Here is a 21,777-nt window from a genome sequence, read left to right on the forward strand (position 1 = left end):
AAGTTTTTACATGTCGCGTCATTTGCATGCGCAAGTTGTTACTTTTTTCCTGCACATATATTGGAAGTGATGTGGAAATGACTGTTCAGCTTCATAATATGATGCTTAGATTTACATTAGACCCGTGGTTCTCAAACTTTTTTCACCAAGTACCACCTCAGAAAAAAATTGTCCCTCCAAGTACCACCTTACGATGCTATTTCATAACCAGTATTAAAAAATAGCGTCGTAGGCCTAATTAAGCCGCTACAGGTGTGCACAGTTTAAAAACGATGCAGATTAATTCCTATTATTAAGAATATGTATTATTATCAGTCACTTTAAACATTTGAAATAGTCTAAACATTAACTGTGCTTGCAGATTAAAATAAAAAGTTTTTGTTAAAATGTGCTTTTAAAAGTTCATTAAAAATGGCGCGGTTCTTAAAAAGTAAAAAGAAAACTGCTGTGCTTAAATCTAAAGTATTCAATGTAGCCTATTCATCAAAAGCTGGAAATGTTGCTTGGACCTTATAAATATAGGCTATATGTCACATTCCTACACTTTCAGACAAATCTTGAAATATATGTTAAATGTAAATATGACAGGGTTCATACAAGCACAGCCTAATGAAAATCAATTCCAGCATCTATTTTTTTTTCAAGACTGACATGCTATGTATTGAAGACCTGAAATGTATTCTCAGCAACCCATAAAACATTGCATAGGAATAGATAAAAATAAAAAACATTAAAAATAATATTTATTAATCATATATTCATAATATAATAAAACTGCACTAAATGCTTGTGAAATCTTTTTTGTACTCAAGTAAAAATACTATTACGCTGCTAAAATAACACAAATTTTAGTAAATAATACTAATATTAGGTAAAAGTACAAAGTACTCTTTTAAAAAGTACTAGTTGGTTACTTTTGGACAAAAAAAAAGATTTTCATTATGAAATCACTTTTTTACGTGGAAACCTGATTGAATGGTTTAATTGCTTAAATCCCAAAGCTACATGTATAGGAAATTGCACTATCAAAGAAAGTATGGTCGATTTTTCCTTTCATGACAATTAATCTTTTTCAATAGCACTGGTAAAACTACCAAATAATCTTTAAGGCCATAGAGACACTTTTTGCCCATTTTTTTAAACGATATAAAAAGCTTTGAAAGGTTTAAATGAAGTATATGGTAAAAAGATTTAAATTTAGCCTTTTTTTTTTCTTTTTACATATTTTACACTATTTTTCTTTACAATATGGCAAATTTGTTACTTAAAAAGCTGTACATCACATGTAGATTTTATTTTACATTTAACCTAATCTAAAATAGAAACTTTAAAAAAAATACAAGTACACTGTCAGTAAAAAAAAAATTTATAAAACAAATGACTTCATTTTACTTGAGGTATTTGAAATGACAACACTACATTTATCAGTGCGAGTGCTTTAAGAGCCTTATTGTTAATTTTGATAAATAAACAATAAGTAACAACGGATTGCTTTGACCTGTAATGCTTTAAGACAGATCAGAATACAGCTAAATGTATAAATCACACAAATACCTCATCCAGAAACGTTTCCAGCATAATTCTTTTGTCGTAAAGAAAAAAAAGAAAAAAATACACCTTTGCCAAAAGTAAGTTTCACTTCACAACACAGCCAAATAAGAAGACCATTAGCATTGTCATCGATCATGTATCAATCTATTTCTAAATACTTGATAACTTTGAATACTTTTGACTAAATTTAGTCAAGGAGCAAATATAAATAATATCTACTTTAATAGTGAACAGATCGCGATTATATTCAATCTGAGCACACAGGCGATCCTGAGAGGACTTGCAGTTCATTTGGGAAAAAAAAGCCTATTTAAGAGCTCACATATCTGTTTTTGCGATTTGCGCACATGAATGCGCTCTCATGTTAAAATAAAGCACTCGCCACATTTGCAGAAATGAGTAATTGCGCAATACCTCCATTCCCGCTCCACCATTCAGAATGTATTTAGAGGAGTGACAGGTCAGAGACGAGTCGACTGGCTGTCGGAGAGCGAAACGTGTTTGTAGATCATCAAATAGGCAGGAAATATGTCCGCGGTTTAATTACTCTGCTAGACATCTCTATAGTGAAAACATCCGAGAAGCATTATTCCAACAAAACATTTGTTTTTAAGTTGTTTTTTCTGTCTCTGCAACACAGAAACCATTTGTCCCGCCCTTATTCACGCAACTAGACAAGGTCGACTGTGATTGGCTACTTTTCATGTCAGTCAAATCACGCTTCAGAATCAATTCTTAAACTTCGGGAAATGATTTATAGCAGCTTGACACAGTGCACTAAAATAAACATTCTAAGCACAGCGTTGTGATCGTACGCTTCACAAAACAGCCAATGCTGATCACATCGATGTTATATTACGCATTAAAGGATTAAAAGTGTTAATTGTTTCTTTCATTATTCAGCGGTTCCTCCACGTACCACTAGGAGGAAGCCTGCGTACCACTAGTGGTACGCGTACCACAGTTTGAGAACCACTGCATTAGACAAACACTATTTTTTATTTATTCTTGTTTTTATTTAATTTATTCATGGTTCTGTCATGTATTTTTAATGTAAAACTATTACTTATGTTTAAATGTCAAACTTTTTTAGCTTATTTGATTTTCTAAATTAGCAGTGTTTTCAAAATAATGAACGCATAATAATGCGTGATAACTGTAAAACAATTTTTTTTTTTCTCAGACTAATCGTACAACCAATCGCAAGATTTTATCGTTGTCTTTGTGCATAAATTGTTCTTTCAACTTTCTGTTATATGTTCAGTTTAATAGCTATCTTGCATATTCTTTTATAAGACCCCAGGACTTCAGTCGTCAGATGAAAGCAACAGGTTATATTTAGTTCACTTATGAAAGGATATGGATAAAAGTTTGTGCCACATTTTGGTTTATTGTGATGTCTTTTAATTTTGCTTGATTCTGGATTGGTTTGCATGAACTGCAGAAGTAATAGTTTGAAACAATGGCTGAAACATTGAAGGTCAGGATTCTTTGTTAAATTATATATCAAATTTAGGTTTGTTTTTCATCAAAGCCTATCAAACACCCTCAGATCAGTTGGAATACATAACTCAAGTAAGCAGGACTTTGTGTGGTTTAAAAAACAACATCAAGGTGAGTAAACAAAGAGATTCATTTCTAAGTGAAGATCCTCTTTGATGAAAGAAGCCAAGTTATGATATTTGATTAGTTTTTATTTGACCATCACACAAAAACTGCACCCTCAAAAATGATGCAGGGTTTGTTAGAACAACATGAGGAAGGGTTAGTTTGTTGGCTGTTGTAAATCTTGGCTGGTGGTTGCAGGTCTGGTTTTAAACCACTGCTCTTGGCACCAAGGGCTCTGTGTGCACTCGGGGCATCCTAATCCAAACAGGCCCAGTCATGTGCTGAGATCATGGGTTGAGCTGAGAGCTTCAGAGGCACATGACTGGATCACTCCTGTGGCTCAGGGCTGCGTGCTCGTGTGTGTGTCTGTGTGTGTGTTTTGCATATGTGCAATTGAGCATAACTTTGTGTTTTCTGTGTGTCTGTGTGTGTTTTTACTGGTTTTGGTGGTTTATAGGGACAGTAAAATGACATGGAGTATGACTTAGTTATGGTGGTTTATAAGGTCCTTCTCATTCAAAATATTTCAAAGTCTTACATAACGGTGTCTTTTGATGTTCAAGTTTTGTCGCATGTTTTCTGGGTGGGTTCGTTTTAGGGTTAGGGCCATATAATAAGCAGTTTTTACAATATAAAATACATTACGCCTATGAATAATCCTCATAAACCACCAATACCAACATGTGTGTGAATGTGTGCTTTTGTTGTATGTTTTTTGTTGTTGTTGTTGTTATTTTATGTATTTGACAAACAGGGTCAAAGTAGGACCTGTAACATAAAAGCAGCAAATGTAAATTTTGTATTTAGTCAATATAATGTTATTTAAATGCAGAATTTAATTATTTGAACTTTTTTTTTATTCTGACCAATCATCATTTTCTTCTGGAAAATGTCCATATTTCTTATTTCAAATGTGAAAGATGTCATCAAACCATTGAATAAAAAAATACTTTTGCTTATATACACTGTAAAAAGTGAAAACTTAAACAAATTACTTTGTAAAACGAGCTGAATAAGTTGGCGGATCATTCCGCTTTGGCGACCCCTGATTATTAAAGGGACTAAGCCGAAAAGAAAATGAATGAAGAAAAGTTTTAGTAATTTATTTAAGATAGCAAGAATGGAACACTACATACAGTACAGTACAGTACAAATCATTCATTACAATATTTTTAATTTAATAATAATAGTAAAAATACTTTTATTACAGTACAAATAATTTCCTTCCCATGTTTATATAATAACAATAATACTTTCATGTTTTGTGGCAAGACAAATATTACTCACTATAGTGAACAATACTTGCCATAAATAAGTGACTAAAACATATTACACCTAAAATAACTAACTTAATATATTACTAAAAACTGTGATAAAATAAGTGTCAAACTAAATTCAGTTATTTTTACAAGTCAAAGTAATTTGTTTTAGTTTTCACTTTTTGCGTTGTATACAGTCAAAAATTACTGTTGTTTTTCAAACTTCTTATTTAAAACGAGCTGAAACAAAAGTTTTAATGGGTTTTCTTACACAAAACTTAATTGTTTTGTGTTCAATCGTCTTAAATTGGTACAAACTAATAAGTTAACTTAATTTCTTCAAGTTGTCCCAACACGTATCGATTTTGTAGAATCCAGCATGCCAGAGAGGTAGCTTTAGGGCAAGCTCACATTTGGTAGAGTTGTCCTTAACCATACCGAAGCACGATTTATCATCCCCCCGCCTGTTTGCCTTCCAAACCGTAGCACGCTTACATCATTGTTGGTGATATGACTGTTCTGCTTTATAGGAAGAGAAGCACTCTCGCTTAGCACAGTGGAAATTTATTTAGTTATATTGTTTCAGTTGTTTGGGAGACACTCAGTCAAATATATTGCTGAATAGATCCACCACACTTGATGCTTATAAATGATCACAAAAGTTCTTGTGCTGTACATATTAGGAGGTTTGCTGAAGTTGCAGCAAGAAGTTTGCATCTTTAATAACCTACGACAGTTCGCGTCCATTGAAAAGACAGAATGAATAAATCTATATGAAACAGTCCCTTATAAGTGACGTCGCATCTTCAGTTTTGGGCTCAGGCGCCCTTTGCACTCACACTACAAGCGTATATCGCGCCAAAGCCCAAACAAACTGTGCTCTGGCACACCTCTTCCAACCGGGCCAGGGCTGGCCAACTGAATTGCGCCAGAGCCTGATTCGGAGCACTGGCATGATTCGGATAGCATAGTTTGAGTACACCCTAGAACGAGGAAATAAGATACATTATGAAAATTGTATCTAAGTTTGTTATGTAATAGTGTAAATAGCTATTAAACTTGTACAAAAATAGAAATTAAAATTTCTATAGCGATAAATGCTTTGAATTTTATTTGTCAAAAAACATGTAAGAATATTAGATTTTTATTAATAGCTGTTGTCAACATAAGATGAAACCATGTGCATCAAATCAGCATATCAGCTATAAAAGAATTGACTTCAATAATGCTGGCTTAAAAATTCTGCCTTTTGCCATCATCGTATTAAAATACATTTTAAAATGTTTTGAAAAATATCTTTAAAATGTTCAGAGCTGTGTATCGGAAACATTTCAAATGTACACAAAAAAGAGCAATGCGTTGTATTCTAAGACGAGTTTCAAGTTCAGTAAAAGCCTTGTTTTGTCAGCTCAGTCACCCACAGGTGCAATCAGCAGCCCCTCTAGAAAAACACTTTTGCTTATTTCACACTTGCAAGACGTGCAAATGGTAATTTTGGCGGCACAGTCAGATTTCCTGTTCATTCAACAGCTTGAAGCTGAAAATCACTTCAAATTATTTTGTAGTGTGAGTGAATGTGGGAAAGTAAATGCTAGACATGTTAACTTATGTAAGGTTTAACATTGAAAGAAATTTCACTACACATTTTTTTTTTTTTGCAAATAAAACAAAACCAAATTACTTGCATTACTTGCAATAGTATTTCAGCTTTTTTACTTCAAAATATCATAATTTAATATGTGGCTGTATATCTTTATATTTTCTCAAGCTTACTATCAAACATCATTTGCTCCAACATTTTAACTGATTTCAAATTTTTTTTAGTATATATGCAAAATAAATGTATTGGCTTGTATGTTTAGACATTAGTCTCACTTCACATTATTCCATTTCAAAAGGTCAGTGTGTTAAATGCTGCAACAAGAGCTAATGAATTAGCATACCTTCCATAAAACACTCTGAAGGTGATGGGTACACAGGGTAACATTTAGAGCAATGTTGCTGGGCAACTTGGGCTTGTTGCTGGGCAGTGATGTTACCAACGGGCAACCGAGTGAAAGACACAGGGCAACTAATTAAAGCAACCATATCCTAATCTCAGTAGCAAAGTAGCCAAGCAACATCTCTCTCCAATATTGCCCAGCAACATTGCTCAATAGGTGTCCTATGTAGATCCTTTTTGCCATTTATGTAACAACTCTGCACAATATGCATACGGTCGGGAATTTCCCCAAATTTCATTATCCTGGTCCAAGGTACGAGACTAACTATCAGATCAATGAAAACTCTGATCCAAACTGAGGCATTTCTCTTTCTCCTGCTGGACAATTCATCACTCTCTTTATCCATCAGCCAAAAAAGGATTCTGTCCATTGTTATAAAAAAGTTGATCATTTTTTGGCAACTCTACTTACTGGACATTATAAGTAAACTGAAAATAAATAACTTTAAGATTTACTTAAAAAAAATTCTCGTAACAATTTGCACTAACAAATTTTAAGTAAATTTTGCATTCTTATATCAGATACAATTAACTTGTCAATAACTTGTAAAGTTTTATGTTTAATCTAACACTCCTAAATTACCCAAGTAAAAGTTTATTGATTATCTTTCATTTTGATTCTATATTTATTCAAATTAATCAAGTTCCTGTTTTAGCAAAAGGAACACTGCTTTTTAAAAAATAAATCTTATTAGTTACAAATTAGTACATCTGGCATAACTTGTTTAATTAAACACACATTTACACTGACTTTCAATTAGTTATTTCAGTTTAGTTTAAACAAATTGAACTCGAGAGCAAATTTACTTTAAAAATCCTTACTGATCTCAAAATTTGCGTTAGCATAGCTATGGCTCTTTGAGTGAAGCATCAAACATTGTTGAAAAAATGTCATGATCCAAATCATGAATGTTACTCTTCTGAAAGGTGCTAACTGCAAAACTAAAAACACTCAAAACTAATGATGATTAAACTCTAACAAGTCTTTCTCTCAAATTGAAACACCTAAGATTGCTTTTATTTTTATAATATCCTACTCTTAATTCAGTCACATGCAAAGCATTCTGGGAACTACACATCCATTAGACATATCAAATATTAAAATTTATTTAATATTACTAAGTTGCAACAATTAAAAAAATATTTAAATATTACGAGTAAATGAATATTTATATATTCACTCATTTCATATATTTCATAAAGTAAATGTGTAAATATTAATTTCTAGTTATCCTTGACACTTAACATTACAAGTCAAAACTTTTGAGAGTAAATTTATTAGATTTTACCACACTAAAAAGTAATTTTTAAAAAATGTATGGAATAAACTGCAGCCAAAGTGAATAACGCAAGCAAGAAAACTGTACGATTTTGGTCAATATAAGACTGTATCATGTTTCAATTCTAATTTTGTACCTATTTTTGCATTATTTCTGTTTTTATTATATTTCAACTTTGTTCCCTTTCTTTTGTTATAAAGTTAACCCAAAAATAAAACTTGCCTCATGTTTCTTTACCTTTAGGCTCTGTTTTACCTGGTGTTAGGATGCATGTTTGTTGATCCAGTTTCAAGTGGCAAGACAGCGCGTCTGAAGCATTTCAAGTTTGTCATATTTCAAACACTTTGCTGAAATAATCCAAACGCAATCACCTGATTTGCTTTTATGTGGTAGAAAGCTTCAAAAGACCACCTACTCTCCTCCTAATTACGTAATATGTTGCTGTCTAAAACTGTCAGCTTTTGAAGTGTTGCATCAATCAAAAGCAGCTTCTCACCATTTTCTGTTGTCTTAATTAATGTTCAGACAGTATTTAAAGGGCATCTATGATGAAAATCATCTTTTGGAAGCTGTTTGGACGGAACTGTGTGTAGGTATAATGTGTCCACAGACATATTGGAGTGATAGAAACACAATAAGTCGCTTTTTTTTTTTTTAATTTCCTGATGTTAAAATAGAATCCAAATCCCTCTCATTTTGAGGCCCAATGCAACATGATGAGTTCGATTTCCCCATCCCATTAAATTGATTGACAGTCACATATTCAACAGCCAGCATGTTTTTTACTGTAGTAGTAGGGAAAGTTCTTACTGTTTACACTGCAAGTTAAATGCATCCCAATTCTGATTTTTTTTTGCTCATATGTGACATAGATTGGATCTGTTCTATGACAGTGTAAACACACAAACACACACACACACACACACACACACACACACACACACACACACACACACACACACACAAAACGCATCCATTCAGATATTCAGAGATCAGTTTCAGGCCTCCTTCATGTGGAAATTAATCGGAAATTTAACGATGCGACTATCATGTAAACAGGCAGATCGGATTTATTGAGCCATTCCATTTTTGACATGATTAGACATTCAAAAATGTGTTATTTCTCTGTGGTTTAATGGTGTAGAAGGAAGAGCATGTAGAAGAGTAAAGTGGTCAGTCCCCACAATTCGCTCTCACCAAACCTGAGCTCTCTCTTGCACTCACAAATTCCTTTGAATGGTAAAGGACATAGGCAACAAATCAAAATTGGGCATCAAGCCTGACAGTGGAATGTGGATACAATGGGCAGGGAGATCTAGCATTAACCTCCTAGGGCTTAGTGACCACACACGTGGACAGCACATTTTAGCTAAGTGGCTATTTAAAATATTTGAATGTTTTATAGTGTTACAGACATACAGTGCCATATGGAATGTCCTAAACAATATTTTTAACTGTCCAAAATGGGAAAAAAATAGTTTTTACTCTCTAAAACAGTCAAGAAAGTGTTATTTATGTAAATTCGGACCACAAGTTCAAATATATGGACATCATTTTTCAGTACATCATATCAAAAGGTCATACTTAGGTTTTTTTTTTCTAATTAGGTTCCAGTAAGCCCAAATAGCAAATATAAATAAAAAATACATGTAAAAAAACACCTAGGGCCTAAAGAGGTTAAAGCACAGGCAATAAAAACAGCTACATAGTGTTCAAAGCAGAAAATCCCTAATTCTAAAAGGTATAATAAGTAATCTGATGGGTGTTGTGAGCTGAAACTTTACAGACACATTTTGAAGATTTAAAAGACTTCTCTTACATCTTGAAAAAGGGGTAAAACAGGTGCCTTTTAAATTTCATGTTTATTTCACATTATTAAATCAAAGCATTAAAATGATCATCCACGCCTGTCTATAGATGTGTGTGTCTTCAAAGTGAAGAAAAGAGAGGGGCTAAAACACCAAATGCAGTCAAAATCATCCATCGACCATACCATAGAAAACATTTTCCACCAAACCCTTGATTCTGAGTGATGTAAATGACTGCAACTGAGGGAGAGACAGAGCCTAGACTTTTGATTTCTTGAGGAGGAATTTGTAAGTATGTCAGAAAGATATGCAAGACCATTTAAAGGCTTAAACGCTTGTAGTATTATTTAAATTTGTATTACATCAAAATTTACAGTGAAGATCGTGCAGTTGAGGAATAATGTGAGCAGAATGCCTGGTAGTAAGAACTCTTTCAGCTGAAACATCAAGCTCGCAATACATTTTTAGGCAGACCTACAGGTATCATAGAGGTATAATGTAATGAATGAGTGGGATACATTTTTGAAAGCAGTCCTCTGTGTTTCTCTGCAGGTCTGGGTGGAGCGTGTGGTTACCTGATTGGAGCCATGGACTGGGGTCACTCCGCTCTTGGCTCCATTCTGGGCTCTGAGTACCAAGTCATCTATTTCTTTTCATCTCTGACCTGGGGCATTTTTCTCACCACGCACCTTTTCAGCATCCCAGAGAAGCCACTGATGAAAGAGCCCAGCTCAGATTCCTGTCCCTCCGCCTCGCTGCTCCCTGAAGGCCCGCTTCAAAATGGCTACGGCTCCGTGTGTAAAGAGCCAGTGTCTCTTTCTAACGTGAGGGAGCGCACCTTCTCTGTCCTGAGTGAAGCCAACGCTGTTACGCCCAGTGCCAAACAGCCCAACAGCGAGGTTGGTCATTTGTGTTACTCTCAATTGTTTTCATGCTTTTCTTATTCTTGGCTTCAGTCCTGCACATTTTAATGACCCATTTCAGAACTGCTATAGAGGCAGGCTTTGTGAGCTATAATTAGGCTGGATGTTGCTCATCATGCCTCTCTCTGAAACTCGCATTTTTATGGATGAATCAAAATGAGTTCTTAGTTGTTGTTGTTTTTTTTTGGTTTATTAATATTAAAGCGTAACGTCTAGTTTTGTTTATGGTGTGATGGTGTAATTATTCATTATGGGCGTATTGTTTGTGAGGGGACTGTGAAGGTCACATATTCTCATGGCTAAACAAAAAAATCCACACGGTTTTCAAAGTTCACACTGTGGATTACTAGTTAATTAAGTTAGACAAGGCTCAGGTTTAGCATTTGCTATTTATAGTTTGGGATTTTAATATACTGTGAGGGTTTTATTATTAGATAATTAATACTATAATATAGTGAACATTACTTTATTGTTCTACTTATAGCATAATAATTTTATCAATTTAGTGATTCAAATTTTGGTAATATAAATTGGTATTATTGTTATTGTTGTTGTTGACAAAAAACTATATTGCTAAAATTATTTATCAAATTATTTAATACTACTACTATTACTACTACTACTACTACTACTACTACTACTACTACTACTACTACTACTACTACTACTAATAATAATAATAATCATACATCTAAATTATAATTATATGATTATGATTATTTAGTGAACAATACTTTAATATTCTATATATAGCATAATCATTTAAAAAAATTAATATTTCATATTTTGGTGATATATTTTTTGCTATTATTATTATTATTATTATTATTATTATTATTATTAATAATAATAATAATAATAATAATAATAATAATAATAATAATAACATTTTGCCAAAATTATTATTCAAATTATTTAATAATAATAATTATCAATTTTATTTTTATTATAATTATTATTATAAATATTATTATTATAATAACATTAGTGTATAATTATTATTTTGTGAACAATACTTTATTATTCTTCAAATAGCATAATAATTTTAATAGTTTAATCATTCATATTTTGGGAATATAATTTGTTGTTTTTGGTATTATTATTATTATTATTGTTGTTGTTGTTGTTGTTGTTGACAAAATATGTTGCCAAAATGATCATTTAAATTATTTTAAGAATAATAATAACAACAACAACAACAACAACAACAATAATAATAATAATAATAATAATAATAATAATAATAATAATAAATTTAAATATAATTATATCATTATTAATGTTTAGTGAACATTACTTTATTATTCTATATATAGCATAATAAATTGATGAATAATTAAAAATTTTTATATGTTTTATTAATGTTAATAATGTTTATCATAATAATTATAATTATAATAATAATATTTTATAATTACAAATTGTCTATCAAAAAATCTTTATATATTATTAATAATTAAAATAAAATAATTGAAAATAGTTATTGCTATTTTTGTGATTCATATTACTAATACGTTTTCATAGTATGAATACATTTTACCTAAACATAATAAAACTGTTTCACTCTTTGAATTACTTAATATTTGTTTTAACGATAGCAGTGCTTGAGCTTGCAATTAGTTATAATGATGGTCATATTTCCCAGAATAATTTAGAAATTACCATTTCAATCAAATTAATCACCTTGTTTTTTAATTGAAGGAAGAACATGTTCGATGTGTTGCATTTTCTTGTGTGACTCACCAAATCATCTTGTCCATAGTAAACTATCTTTATTATATGTTTTTACCAAAATCTTTCAACTTTATTTGCAATTATGTTTTTCATCATGCATTCTTAATTTGGACCCTAGAGTATGTGTCGGCTCATCATTAGAGTGTCTCAAATCTTGTTTCATCATTAAAATGATCCTTCTTAATCATAAGGATTGGCCATGCTCTTTGAGAAACCTCTGCTGTGGTCCTTAACCCAGACTGCAATCTGTCATGCCAGTGAATCACACCAGCAGATGCTTTAATGCAGCTCATTTCTAGACCTGTTAAATGATTTTCCAGACACTAAAGCACCAGAACCTGCCTGCAGCCTGTTTAATCATAGCAAGACCTTTTATTTGTGCTGAAACTTCTACAGATCAGCAGCAGAAAACATTTATTTCTTCCATCAAAATAAGATTGTTTATTATGTAGATGTGTTGATTATGTATACAATATAGACTACAAATAAACTAACCCAGTTAAGCTGACGTTATATTTACTAATATTGTTTTTCAGTATAACTTGTAAAAATGTAATTTTTCATAGTATTCCCACTTTGCAGAAGTAAAATAGATATGTGAGATACCCATAATATACTATGGGGGAAATAAGTATTGAACACGTCACCATTTTTCTCAGAAAACATAATTCTACCAGTGCTGTGGACTTTAATTTTTTCACCGGATGACGGTAACAGCCAAAGAAATCCACATATGCAAGGAAAACAAAACTAATAATTTTACAAATTAAGTTATGTGTAATACAATGAAATGATACTGGGAAAGGGTATTAAACACAAGAAGAAAGGAAGGTGTAGAAAGGCAGTGAATGCCCAGGCAGCTGAAATCTTAGTTCCTCTGCAACCCTCTGCCCTTACTTATTGTAAAGGAATATTAACTGCTTCACACCAACCTCTACATCACCAGGATGATGAAGATGAAACTAGTGTGGACATTTCAGCAAGACAAAGATCCAAAACACAGCCAAGGAAACTCTCAGATGCTTTCAGAGAAAGAAAATCAAGCTGTAGAATGGTTCAGCCAATCACCTTGAATCCAGTAGAAAATACAAATAAAGAGTTCAGTTCTTTCTTCTTGTGTCGTTCTGTTGTAATTACACACAACAAATTTTTCAACATTTCTTTTTTTTATATTTGTATTGTTTGGGATTTTACTAAAATGTGGCGTTCCTTGTCAACAGCTCCTTTAGAGATATTATTCCCAGGAAAAAAAAAACCTGACATTATTTCTCCCACTGTATCTGTATGGTTTCAGCTCAAAATACCCTGCAAATCAATTATTGCAGCTTGTCAACTTTGCCTCTATTTGACTGTGAATAAAATCAAGCAGTTTTTGTGCACGTCCCTTTAAATGCAAATGAAAAGAAAAAAGTCTGACCACAGTTTGTATAATAAATGTGTGTTAAAATTAACTGAAATAAAATGAAATGATTAATACAACCAGGCACAATGTTTAACGTAATCACATTATCTATACAATATGTTAGCAAAACATCCAAAAAAGAAATTTGGAAATGTTTCCACAAAAGAATATTTTTTTAATTGATGTTGATATTGACCCATCGTTCAGAAACAGCATTGAACTGACAAATGTTGGTAAAGCAGTCTGCTTTTATATCATTTATTTTGCCTGAATACATAGCAATTTACCTATATAGGAAGATACACTCACGACCACTTTATAAGGTACACCTTACTAGTACTTGGTTGGACTTCTTTAGCCTTCAGAACTGCCATAAACCTTCTGGGCATAGATTCAACAAGGTACTAAAAATATTCCTGAGATTTTGCTCCATATTGACATGACAGCATCACGCAGTTGTTGCAGATTTGTCAGCTGCACATCCCGGATGAGAATCTCCTGTTCCACCACATCCCAAAGGTGCTCTATTGGATTGACATTTGGTGACTGTAGAGGCCATTTGAAAGTGAACTCATAGTCATGTTCAAGAAACCAGTCTGAGATAATTCACGCTTTACGATATGGTGAGTCATAAAGGAATGAACATGGTCAGCAACAATACATGAGTAGGTTGACCTGATGGGCCCAAAGTGTGAAGGGCATTAGCAAGGCATTTACACCCACAAAACTGCTGCTTGCTGAATTTTTTCTCTTTTTTTGATCATTCTCTGTAAACTCTAGAAATGGTTGTGCGTGAAAGTCCCAGTAGATCAGCAGTTGCTGAAATACTCTGACCAGCCCGTCTGGCACTAAAAACCATGCCACATTCAAAGTCACTTAAATCCCTTTTCTTCCCCTTTCTGATGCTCGGTTTGAACTGCAGTCTTGACCATGTTTATGTGCCTAAATGCAATAAGTTACTGCCTTGTAATTGGCTGATTAGAAATTTGCGTTAACGAGCAGTTGGACAGGTGTACCTAACAAAGTGGCCGATAAATGTATAGTTCTTGTTAACAAACAGGAGCAATGCTAGAAATATTTCACGGGCTGACAGACATAACTCATGCTTAATTACACTGATAAAGGTCTCGAATGTAGCCAAATGTAAAGTAAATACCTCAGGGATAATTTTATTCAAATTGTGGAAGACATCAGCTTCATTTCATGCATTTTAAAGGTAAATCAGGACAAGGGGCTAAAGAAAAATGCAAAACCAGAAAAATGAGGTTGGGGTTTTGGATATAATGATTTTAAATGAAATTATAATGCATTTTTTAAATGTCCATCTCAAGATGTGTCTCGTTAATTCAATCATTTAAAATATAATTCAAATATGAACGATAACATATTCCGTTATTTATATTAATAAGTACTTGTAATAAGTATGTTGTTTCATTTTCACGCGATCATTTATAGTGAATAACAAAGGAAATCTCTTTTTAATTAATTTAAAAAAATTATTAGTAGAAATTTTTTTTAAACTTAAAACATAACAGTTAACCATTTATTTGCTTTTTAAATGCTTTCTATTCATATAAAATTGCTTTTTAAAATTGAATTGTGTAATGTAAGCACCAAAACAGGACTTCACATCATTCATATACAATAAAATGTTTAAAATATTAAAGTAAAACTAATTCAAAACAATTAGAAATGAACAAAAGCTTTATTACTCTGTATCTCAGTGAAATGTCACTGTTTACATGTATTGCATATTTTCACATTATTATGAGTGTTCAGTGATGCATGTCATGTTCTTGTTCCTCAGGGGAAAAAAAAAAGTTTCAGTGATGAATTGCTGATATTAGCTCATTTTAAGCTTTTAATCTCCATATTTATTACAAGACCTTTAACAAATCTCAGCTCGGTTCATAAAAAGAAGCATTCAGTCATTTCAAACCTTTGCCCAGCCAATATATTATTTCCATCTCTGATTCAATTTTAGCAACAGAAGGAAATCAAGATCGGAGATTGTCATCACTAAAGATATTACAGTAATGAACAACTCTTTGTGGATGTGGGAAGCATTAATATTTTAATCATAATGTCTTTCATCAATAATCCTGTCACATACATGAACGTTTTCACATTATCAATAACTAGCTTCAAACTGTGTCTGTACTCTTACCGTTCTAGTACCCCAGTATATTTTGTGCAGTTGACAAATTATTTGTGCTCTCAAAATAATATTAATAATAATTTAGGACAAACATTTTAATTGTTATTTTAATGGAACAAGAGCAGAATTTATTTTTAACAAGATCAAATCACTTAATTTGAATAGTCTTGTCAATTTAACTCTTATTCAACCAATCATGTTAACTGTGACTGCATATCTAACAACTCCTTTAATAACATTTGGTATTTTAATATGCACCATATATTGGGCAATTAAAAAGTGACTGATTTCAGAACTGGTATTAGCAGATATTGCTCTTTGAAGCAACACGCATTGTTGTCAATAAAGCATGAACGCTACTCTTCAGCATTGATCACTTCAAGACCTTGACCCAGCAGGCACACAATTTCATAAGACATTAAAATTAGGGTAGATTTAGGTCGTGACATCAGGTGACTAAAATTCAATGTTTAACCAACGTCTAAGGACAATGTTATTTTGATGTCCAATAACGACTTCAAATGACGATGATATTTGGTTGATTTTAAGTGTTGCTGAAAAGTGATCAAAATCCAACATCGAGCCAACATCTTAAACTAACATCTTGCTGACTTCAAATATTGCAATTTATTCCTCAGGTATGGCAAACAAAATTCAACATCTGATAGACGTCATAGTGGTAACGTTCACACAACATCAATCTACTATAACATTAATAGACATTGATATTTGATGGATTTTAGGTTGGACATCGGACATTGACTTTGGGTTCTGACATAATCAGGGTATCTTCCATCCATTTCATGAAATTCATTCCATTCATGAAAGCAGCTATTTTTCGTTTTTTCGTTTGCTCAAATAAAAAAAAAACGACGAGATTTTAGCTTGATATACGTTTCAGCGGTGCTGAAATGCCCATTTTCCTCTGATTGGTCAACCAAATCTGAGCTCATGATGTAGCCCTCAAAACAAGAGCCTTCTTCGGACCAGTACCCGGTCTTTTAATTATTATTTTTGAATTATATAGATACAAACTAAGTTTACATATTCTGTCAATTGATCAGTTAGCAGGCTTACATTCATTGCATATGCATGAATTAAATAAAAACGTAAATTAGCAGTATTATTAGACATTTGTCATTAAAAAAAGGTCATAGTTCGCTGTCAGACTTTTTGCTGCTGTGCACCTGATGCTGAGCAATGATGGTCATTTGCGAGCAGCACCTACTAGATTAGCCACAGCTTTCATTCTGACCCCTCAAATATGACTACAAAAAAAAAAAATATCATATAATTATTTACACTGAAAGCTTTTATTAAAATTTTAGAATTAATCTTTGAATGTCTGTTGTCACATTTAATGAAGTCAATACCCCTAAAATGCCAATACCACGACTGTTATATAGCCTATAATTGTGTATAGGATTCTAGACTACCTTTGAATGTTTGTTACTCAGTTTGTTCAAAAAGCAGGAGAGCAGTGTTTTTTCAACAAAAGAACAATTTTGTTTTTATTATACATTTGAAAGGCATGACTAAACTAAAGTAAAGTTTTTGCTATTTGAAAGTTGCGGTTTTGTTAACAAAAAGTTACGAGGCTACAGATGCAAGCATATTCAAAGGCACAGGAAAAAGTAGCCGATGCTAAAATGCATGAGGCCAGTTTGACCCTTGTGTCCATTCAAGGTGGATGATTGTTCAGTGTGGCACTTGAGAATGTAAGCTTTGAGTTTTGAGCTTGTGAACCTGTCAGAAAGCATTATTAACCTGTGTGTGCAACTGTGTTTCAGGTACAGAAGCGGATGACCCTGAAATCTCTCCTGTCAGCTATGGTTAGCATGCCTAGCCATTACCGCTGTCTCTGCATGACTCATCTGTTGGGCTGGACGGCTTTCCTCTGCAACATGCTCTTCTTCACTGACTTTATGGGGCAGGTGAGCAAATTCTGTATTTTTGATTTGTTTATTTTTATTTATTTATTGAATGAATGAATTCAGATCTTTCAGTGGTGCTTAGATTGCACATTCCCAACTGTAAGGGGAAAAGGGCACATACTGACTCTCCTGATGTCATTATATGACTTGCTGATTTCATCACTTGTCACACCTTGGATATGAAGTCATGAATGTTGGTTTTGATTTGATATTCAAGACAAGGCAGGTTTATTTATACACCACATTTCATACACAATTGGATTTCAAAGTGCTTTACATAAATGAGAATAAAATAAACAGAAATACTAGTATAAGAAAATAAAACAAAGAATAAGAATGATTAAATACAGATTACCTTGTGTTAAAACAAATCAAAAAGAAGAGAAAGACATAATAGTATGGTCCGTCGGACGTGGCACACTGCTCATTCAGTTATTTGAATGTCATTCAGTCATTTAAAGCTAAACAGACGTGCTTTGAGGGTTGATTTGAATATGCCTAAAGTTGAAGTAGATCTGATCATTTGATCATGCATAAGTTCATTCACAAAACTTGTTTTCTTGAGTAGAGCATAAAGCAGATTTTTAGCTGAAACTGTTGTCATAAATGATTTACAAAATGTGATCTTCAGCTACCGACAAGGTGTGAATAACAAAGTTGTTATGGGGGGTTTGACCTCTCTCTTGAAGTATGTCAAAACAAGAAGTGTTTGGGAGCCTGTTCTTTATATTGTGGAAAATATTTCATGCTGATCTGTATATTAAAAAATAATATGATTAATAAAAATAACAGATAACCTAATGATGTATTCCTTAACGGTTTGTTTAATTGAGTACCAATCTAAACACTGGCAGACCTAGCCTACTAATAGTCATCGTAAGGGTCAATTAGACTCATAGTGTATATTTTAAAAGGCACCTGTCCTCAAACATTGAAGTTAAACTGTAACAGTTGGCTTGATCTTTCGTGATTATCCGTGTTTTTGGTGCAGGATTACAAACTCGTCACCGTTCAGAAAAAAAATTACTCACTTAAAACTTTTTTTTTGGTTTTATAAAAATGTATCTTACTAAATAGTTATCAACTATTTGAATTCAATTTTAATTTGAATTAAAAGTTTTGCTTTGCATTAAATGAAATCTCTGGAGTCTGCACGTGTGCATGTATGGTCTGTCTTTTTTTATCTGTGCTCTTTGAAATCAAAATTAATATAATTTTAAGATGAGAGTTACATGAAAGACAATTTTAAAAATAAACTGAATATAAGAGAGTAAATGACAGTAATTCAGTGTATGGCTTGGGTTAATCATGCTATCAAAAACTATCCTTATTTAACTATAGAATACAATAATAACACTAAAATATAGCTGCAAGCAGCAATTATCGGGGCCAAGCAGCCCAGTCACCACATCATAAACAAGCAAGGCAACAAACTACAGGGTGGAAATCAGCCACACGATGTAGGATGAGTTCGAAAAAGTAGGTTTTTGACTTAAGACTAAATGGGAGACAGGAAGTTCAGTTAATTAAGGCATAATTGGCATTGATATTCTCAGGACAACCTGAGGTAATATCAAGAAAAGTTTCATAACAATAGGCAAAAAATAGGTTAAAAGTTATTAGCATTTTTAGAAATATTGTTATGATTAAATTTTGTTACAAATCAGAAAAACCACCTAGTATGAGTTTGTTTAAATAGGTTTTGTGACAAATTCAAAATAACGAAAAATATTTCATGACAGGCAATTATGTTTGAATTGGCTTGAACCAAGGAATCACAGGAAAAAATTTTGATTGTAGCCAATTTGGTTCAAAAGTTATAACAATAAACATATTTGAAACTTTGGATGGCACTAAAGAATTTGAGACAGAGAGTCCAAATTTATTGTGGTTAAAGATCAGACTGTCCTCTATCAGTGTGCCAAAGTATGGGCAAATGCTGAAAACTGTTCATAGTGCTGCCATAGACTCCCAGAGCGGAAAAAGAAGAAGCTGGAAGAATAACAAGTAGAACCTGAACAGATCCAATAGGTGGCTAGAAATGAAATGATCAATTAGTCATGACAGCATATGTTTTAGCTTAGTGCTGGACGATTCATCGAAAAGTAATCGAAATCAACATTCAGAACTTAAAATCGATAAAAAAATTTCAATTACTTTTCCTATGTGTCACATGACCCTGCTCTGTTAAAGGCTGTGGCTAATTTCTACTTCTGCGGCCACTTTGCAGCCACATCTGATCTCGGGTCAAGTAGGACGATGGGCTCATTCTTGAGCCTTACTTTGCACTACAGTACATTGATGATGATTGGATGCTGCGCCACAGATGCCTTTAGACGGCAAATAAAATTGTCAGTGAACTGTGGATGGCAATTTTTTTATAAATAAATAAAATAATTGTTCATTAATTGTTGTCAAGTTAAATTATTTATTTAATCAAGATTTTTATTTTTAGACCAAATCGCACAGCTGTATTTTAGCTTTTTGTAACTTATTAAACTAAGTTAATGTTCTAACTTAATTTTATAAGTTACACAAGCTGTTTTAAGTCAGTTTAACATAATATAAGTTCAATAGACTCATAAGGTTTCCTTTGATTCAGCTTAAATTTAAGACAACCGGGATTTTTTACAGTGAAATAGCATCTTATATAATTTGATGAAGTATGAATATATTCATTCATTCATTCATTTTCCTTCAGCTTAGTCCCTTTATTCATCAGGGGTCGCTCCAGCGGAATGAACCGCCAACTTATTCAGCACATGTTTTACACAGTGGATGCCCTTTCAGCTGCAAGCTGAACAAACATTCATACACTCTCATATCCACTATACGGCCAATTTAGTTTATTCAATTCACCTATACCATATGTTTTTGGACTGTAAGGAGAAACCAGAGCACCCAGAGGAAACCCACGTAAAAACAGGGAGACTCTAACTAGCAATGTAATGTGAAGTGATGTTGATAACAGGGGTTGAGGATCCAAACGCAGGGTTTATAAGCAAAATGGTCAGTCAAACAACAGTTAACACAGGAGCAAACAGATGTTTACTGGCAATCAAGAGTCGTTTTCAATAAAAACAGGCAGATGGTCAAAAGTCAGGAAGCAGACTGGGTAAAACAAACAAAGTTCAAAAACGCAGAAGGCAAGGCAAGGAAAACGCATTGTAATGTTCACTAAACAGTTTAACAAGACTCAGCAACAACTGTGTGTTAGTGTGCTGTATTTATAGAGCAGTAATCAGTCCAAAAGCAGCTTCAGCTGTGAGTGTCTAATCAATGGTGACTTGGAGCAGGTGAGTGTGTCTGTTGCATGACTGTATCTGTAGTCCATAAACCAGCAGATTTGTAGTTCCTTAGCGATCTGCAGCGCTAGATTGCTGATAATCATAACAAGCAACCTTCTTGCTGTATATATAAATACACATAGATATGTAAATTTATGTATGTTATTATGTAATTTACCACATTTATGCTGAAAAAATTTGAAAATGCACCTTTAAAGTTCTTAAATTTGCCTTTGGGAAAGGTGCAAGAACTCTTCCTCCATGTTCTGCCAAGGGGAAAAAAAAGAGTCAACTTCACCTTGAATGTTTTGACAATGAGCAAATAAACAGCAAATTTTCATTTTCAGATGAACAATGGGTTTAATTTATTCATGAAGTCAATAGATTTCAATTTGGCGCTCCTGAAAGAATAGCATTTCAATCCCTGCACTAAAAAATAGATCAATAGACGCTTTGAGTTGTGGCTAAAAGGTAGCATTTTCTTTATCTTCTTTCCCCTCGTCGTGTTGAATTGAGATAAATGAGTGTGTCTCCCTGTGGGCGGCCAAAGTGTAAAGAAAGTTGTACTGCTGACCTCAACAAAGCAGAAAAACATTTAGTGTGACCACTGACCATTTCACAGCTGATGCCCAAAATAGACACACTCCTAACAGGCTTCGAGAGACAATCATTAGATCCTCGCTTTTCCTTTGCATTAACGGAAAAGCACATGCCTTTCCTCGAAAGCTAGCGTTCATCGCAAGAACACTTTGAACCTTCTCACCTGAATGGAAGCACATGAACTTTATCAAAGGCTAGTTTGAGGTGAAACTTATAACACTCTCAGTGGCC

The 21,777-nt window shown here is 33.1% G+C and overlaps 1 protein-coding gene across 2 annotated transcripts in view; it reads left to right on the forward strand.

Annotated features, from left to right (window-relative positions):
• slc45a2 (solute carrier family 45 member 2) overlaps positions 1-21,777 on the forward strand; it is a 35,482-nt gene that overhangs the window by 10,112 nt on the left and 3,593 nt on the right. For both annotated transcript variants that reach the window (NM_001110377.1, XM_087299938.1), the window contains 2 exon segments: positions 10,061-10,407; positions 17,516-17,659. In NM_001110377.1, the coding sequence (NP_001103847.1) occupies positions 10,061-10,407; positions 17,516-17,659 (491 nt within the window).

The sequence above is a fragment of the Danio rerio genome, chromosome 21, assembly GCF_052040795.2.
Source record: "Danio rerio strain M-AB ecotype USA chromosome 21, GRCz13ab, whole genome shotgun sequence".
In the NCBI taxonomy this organism is placed as follows: Eukaryota; Metazoa; Chordata; class Actinopteri; order Cypriniformes; family Danionidae; genus Danio; species Danio rerio.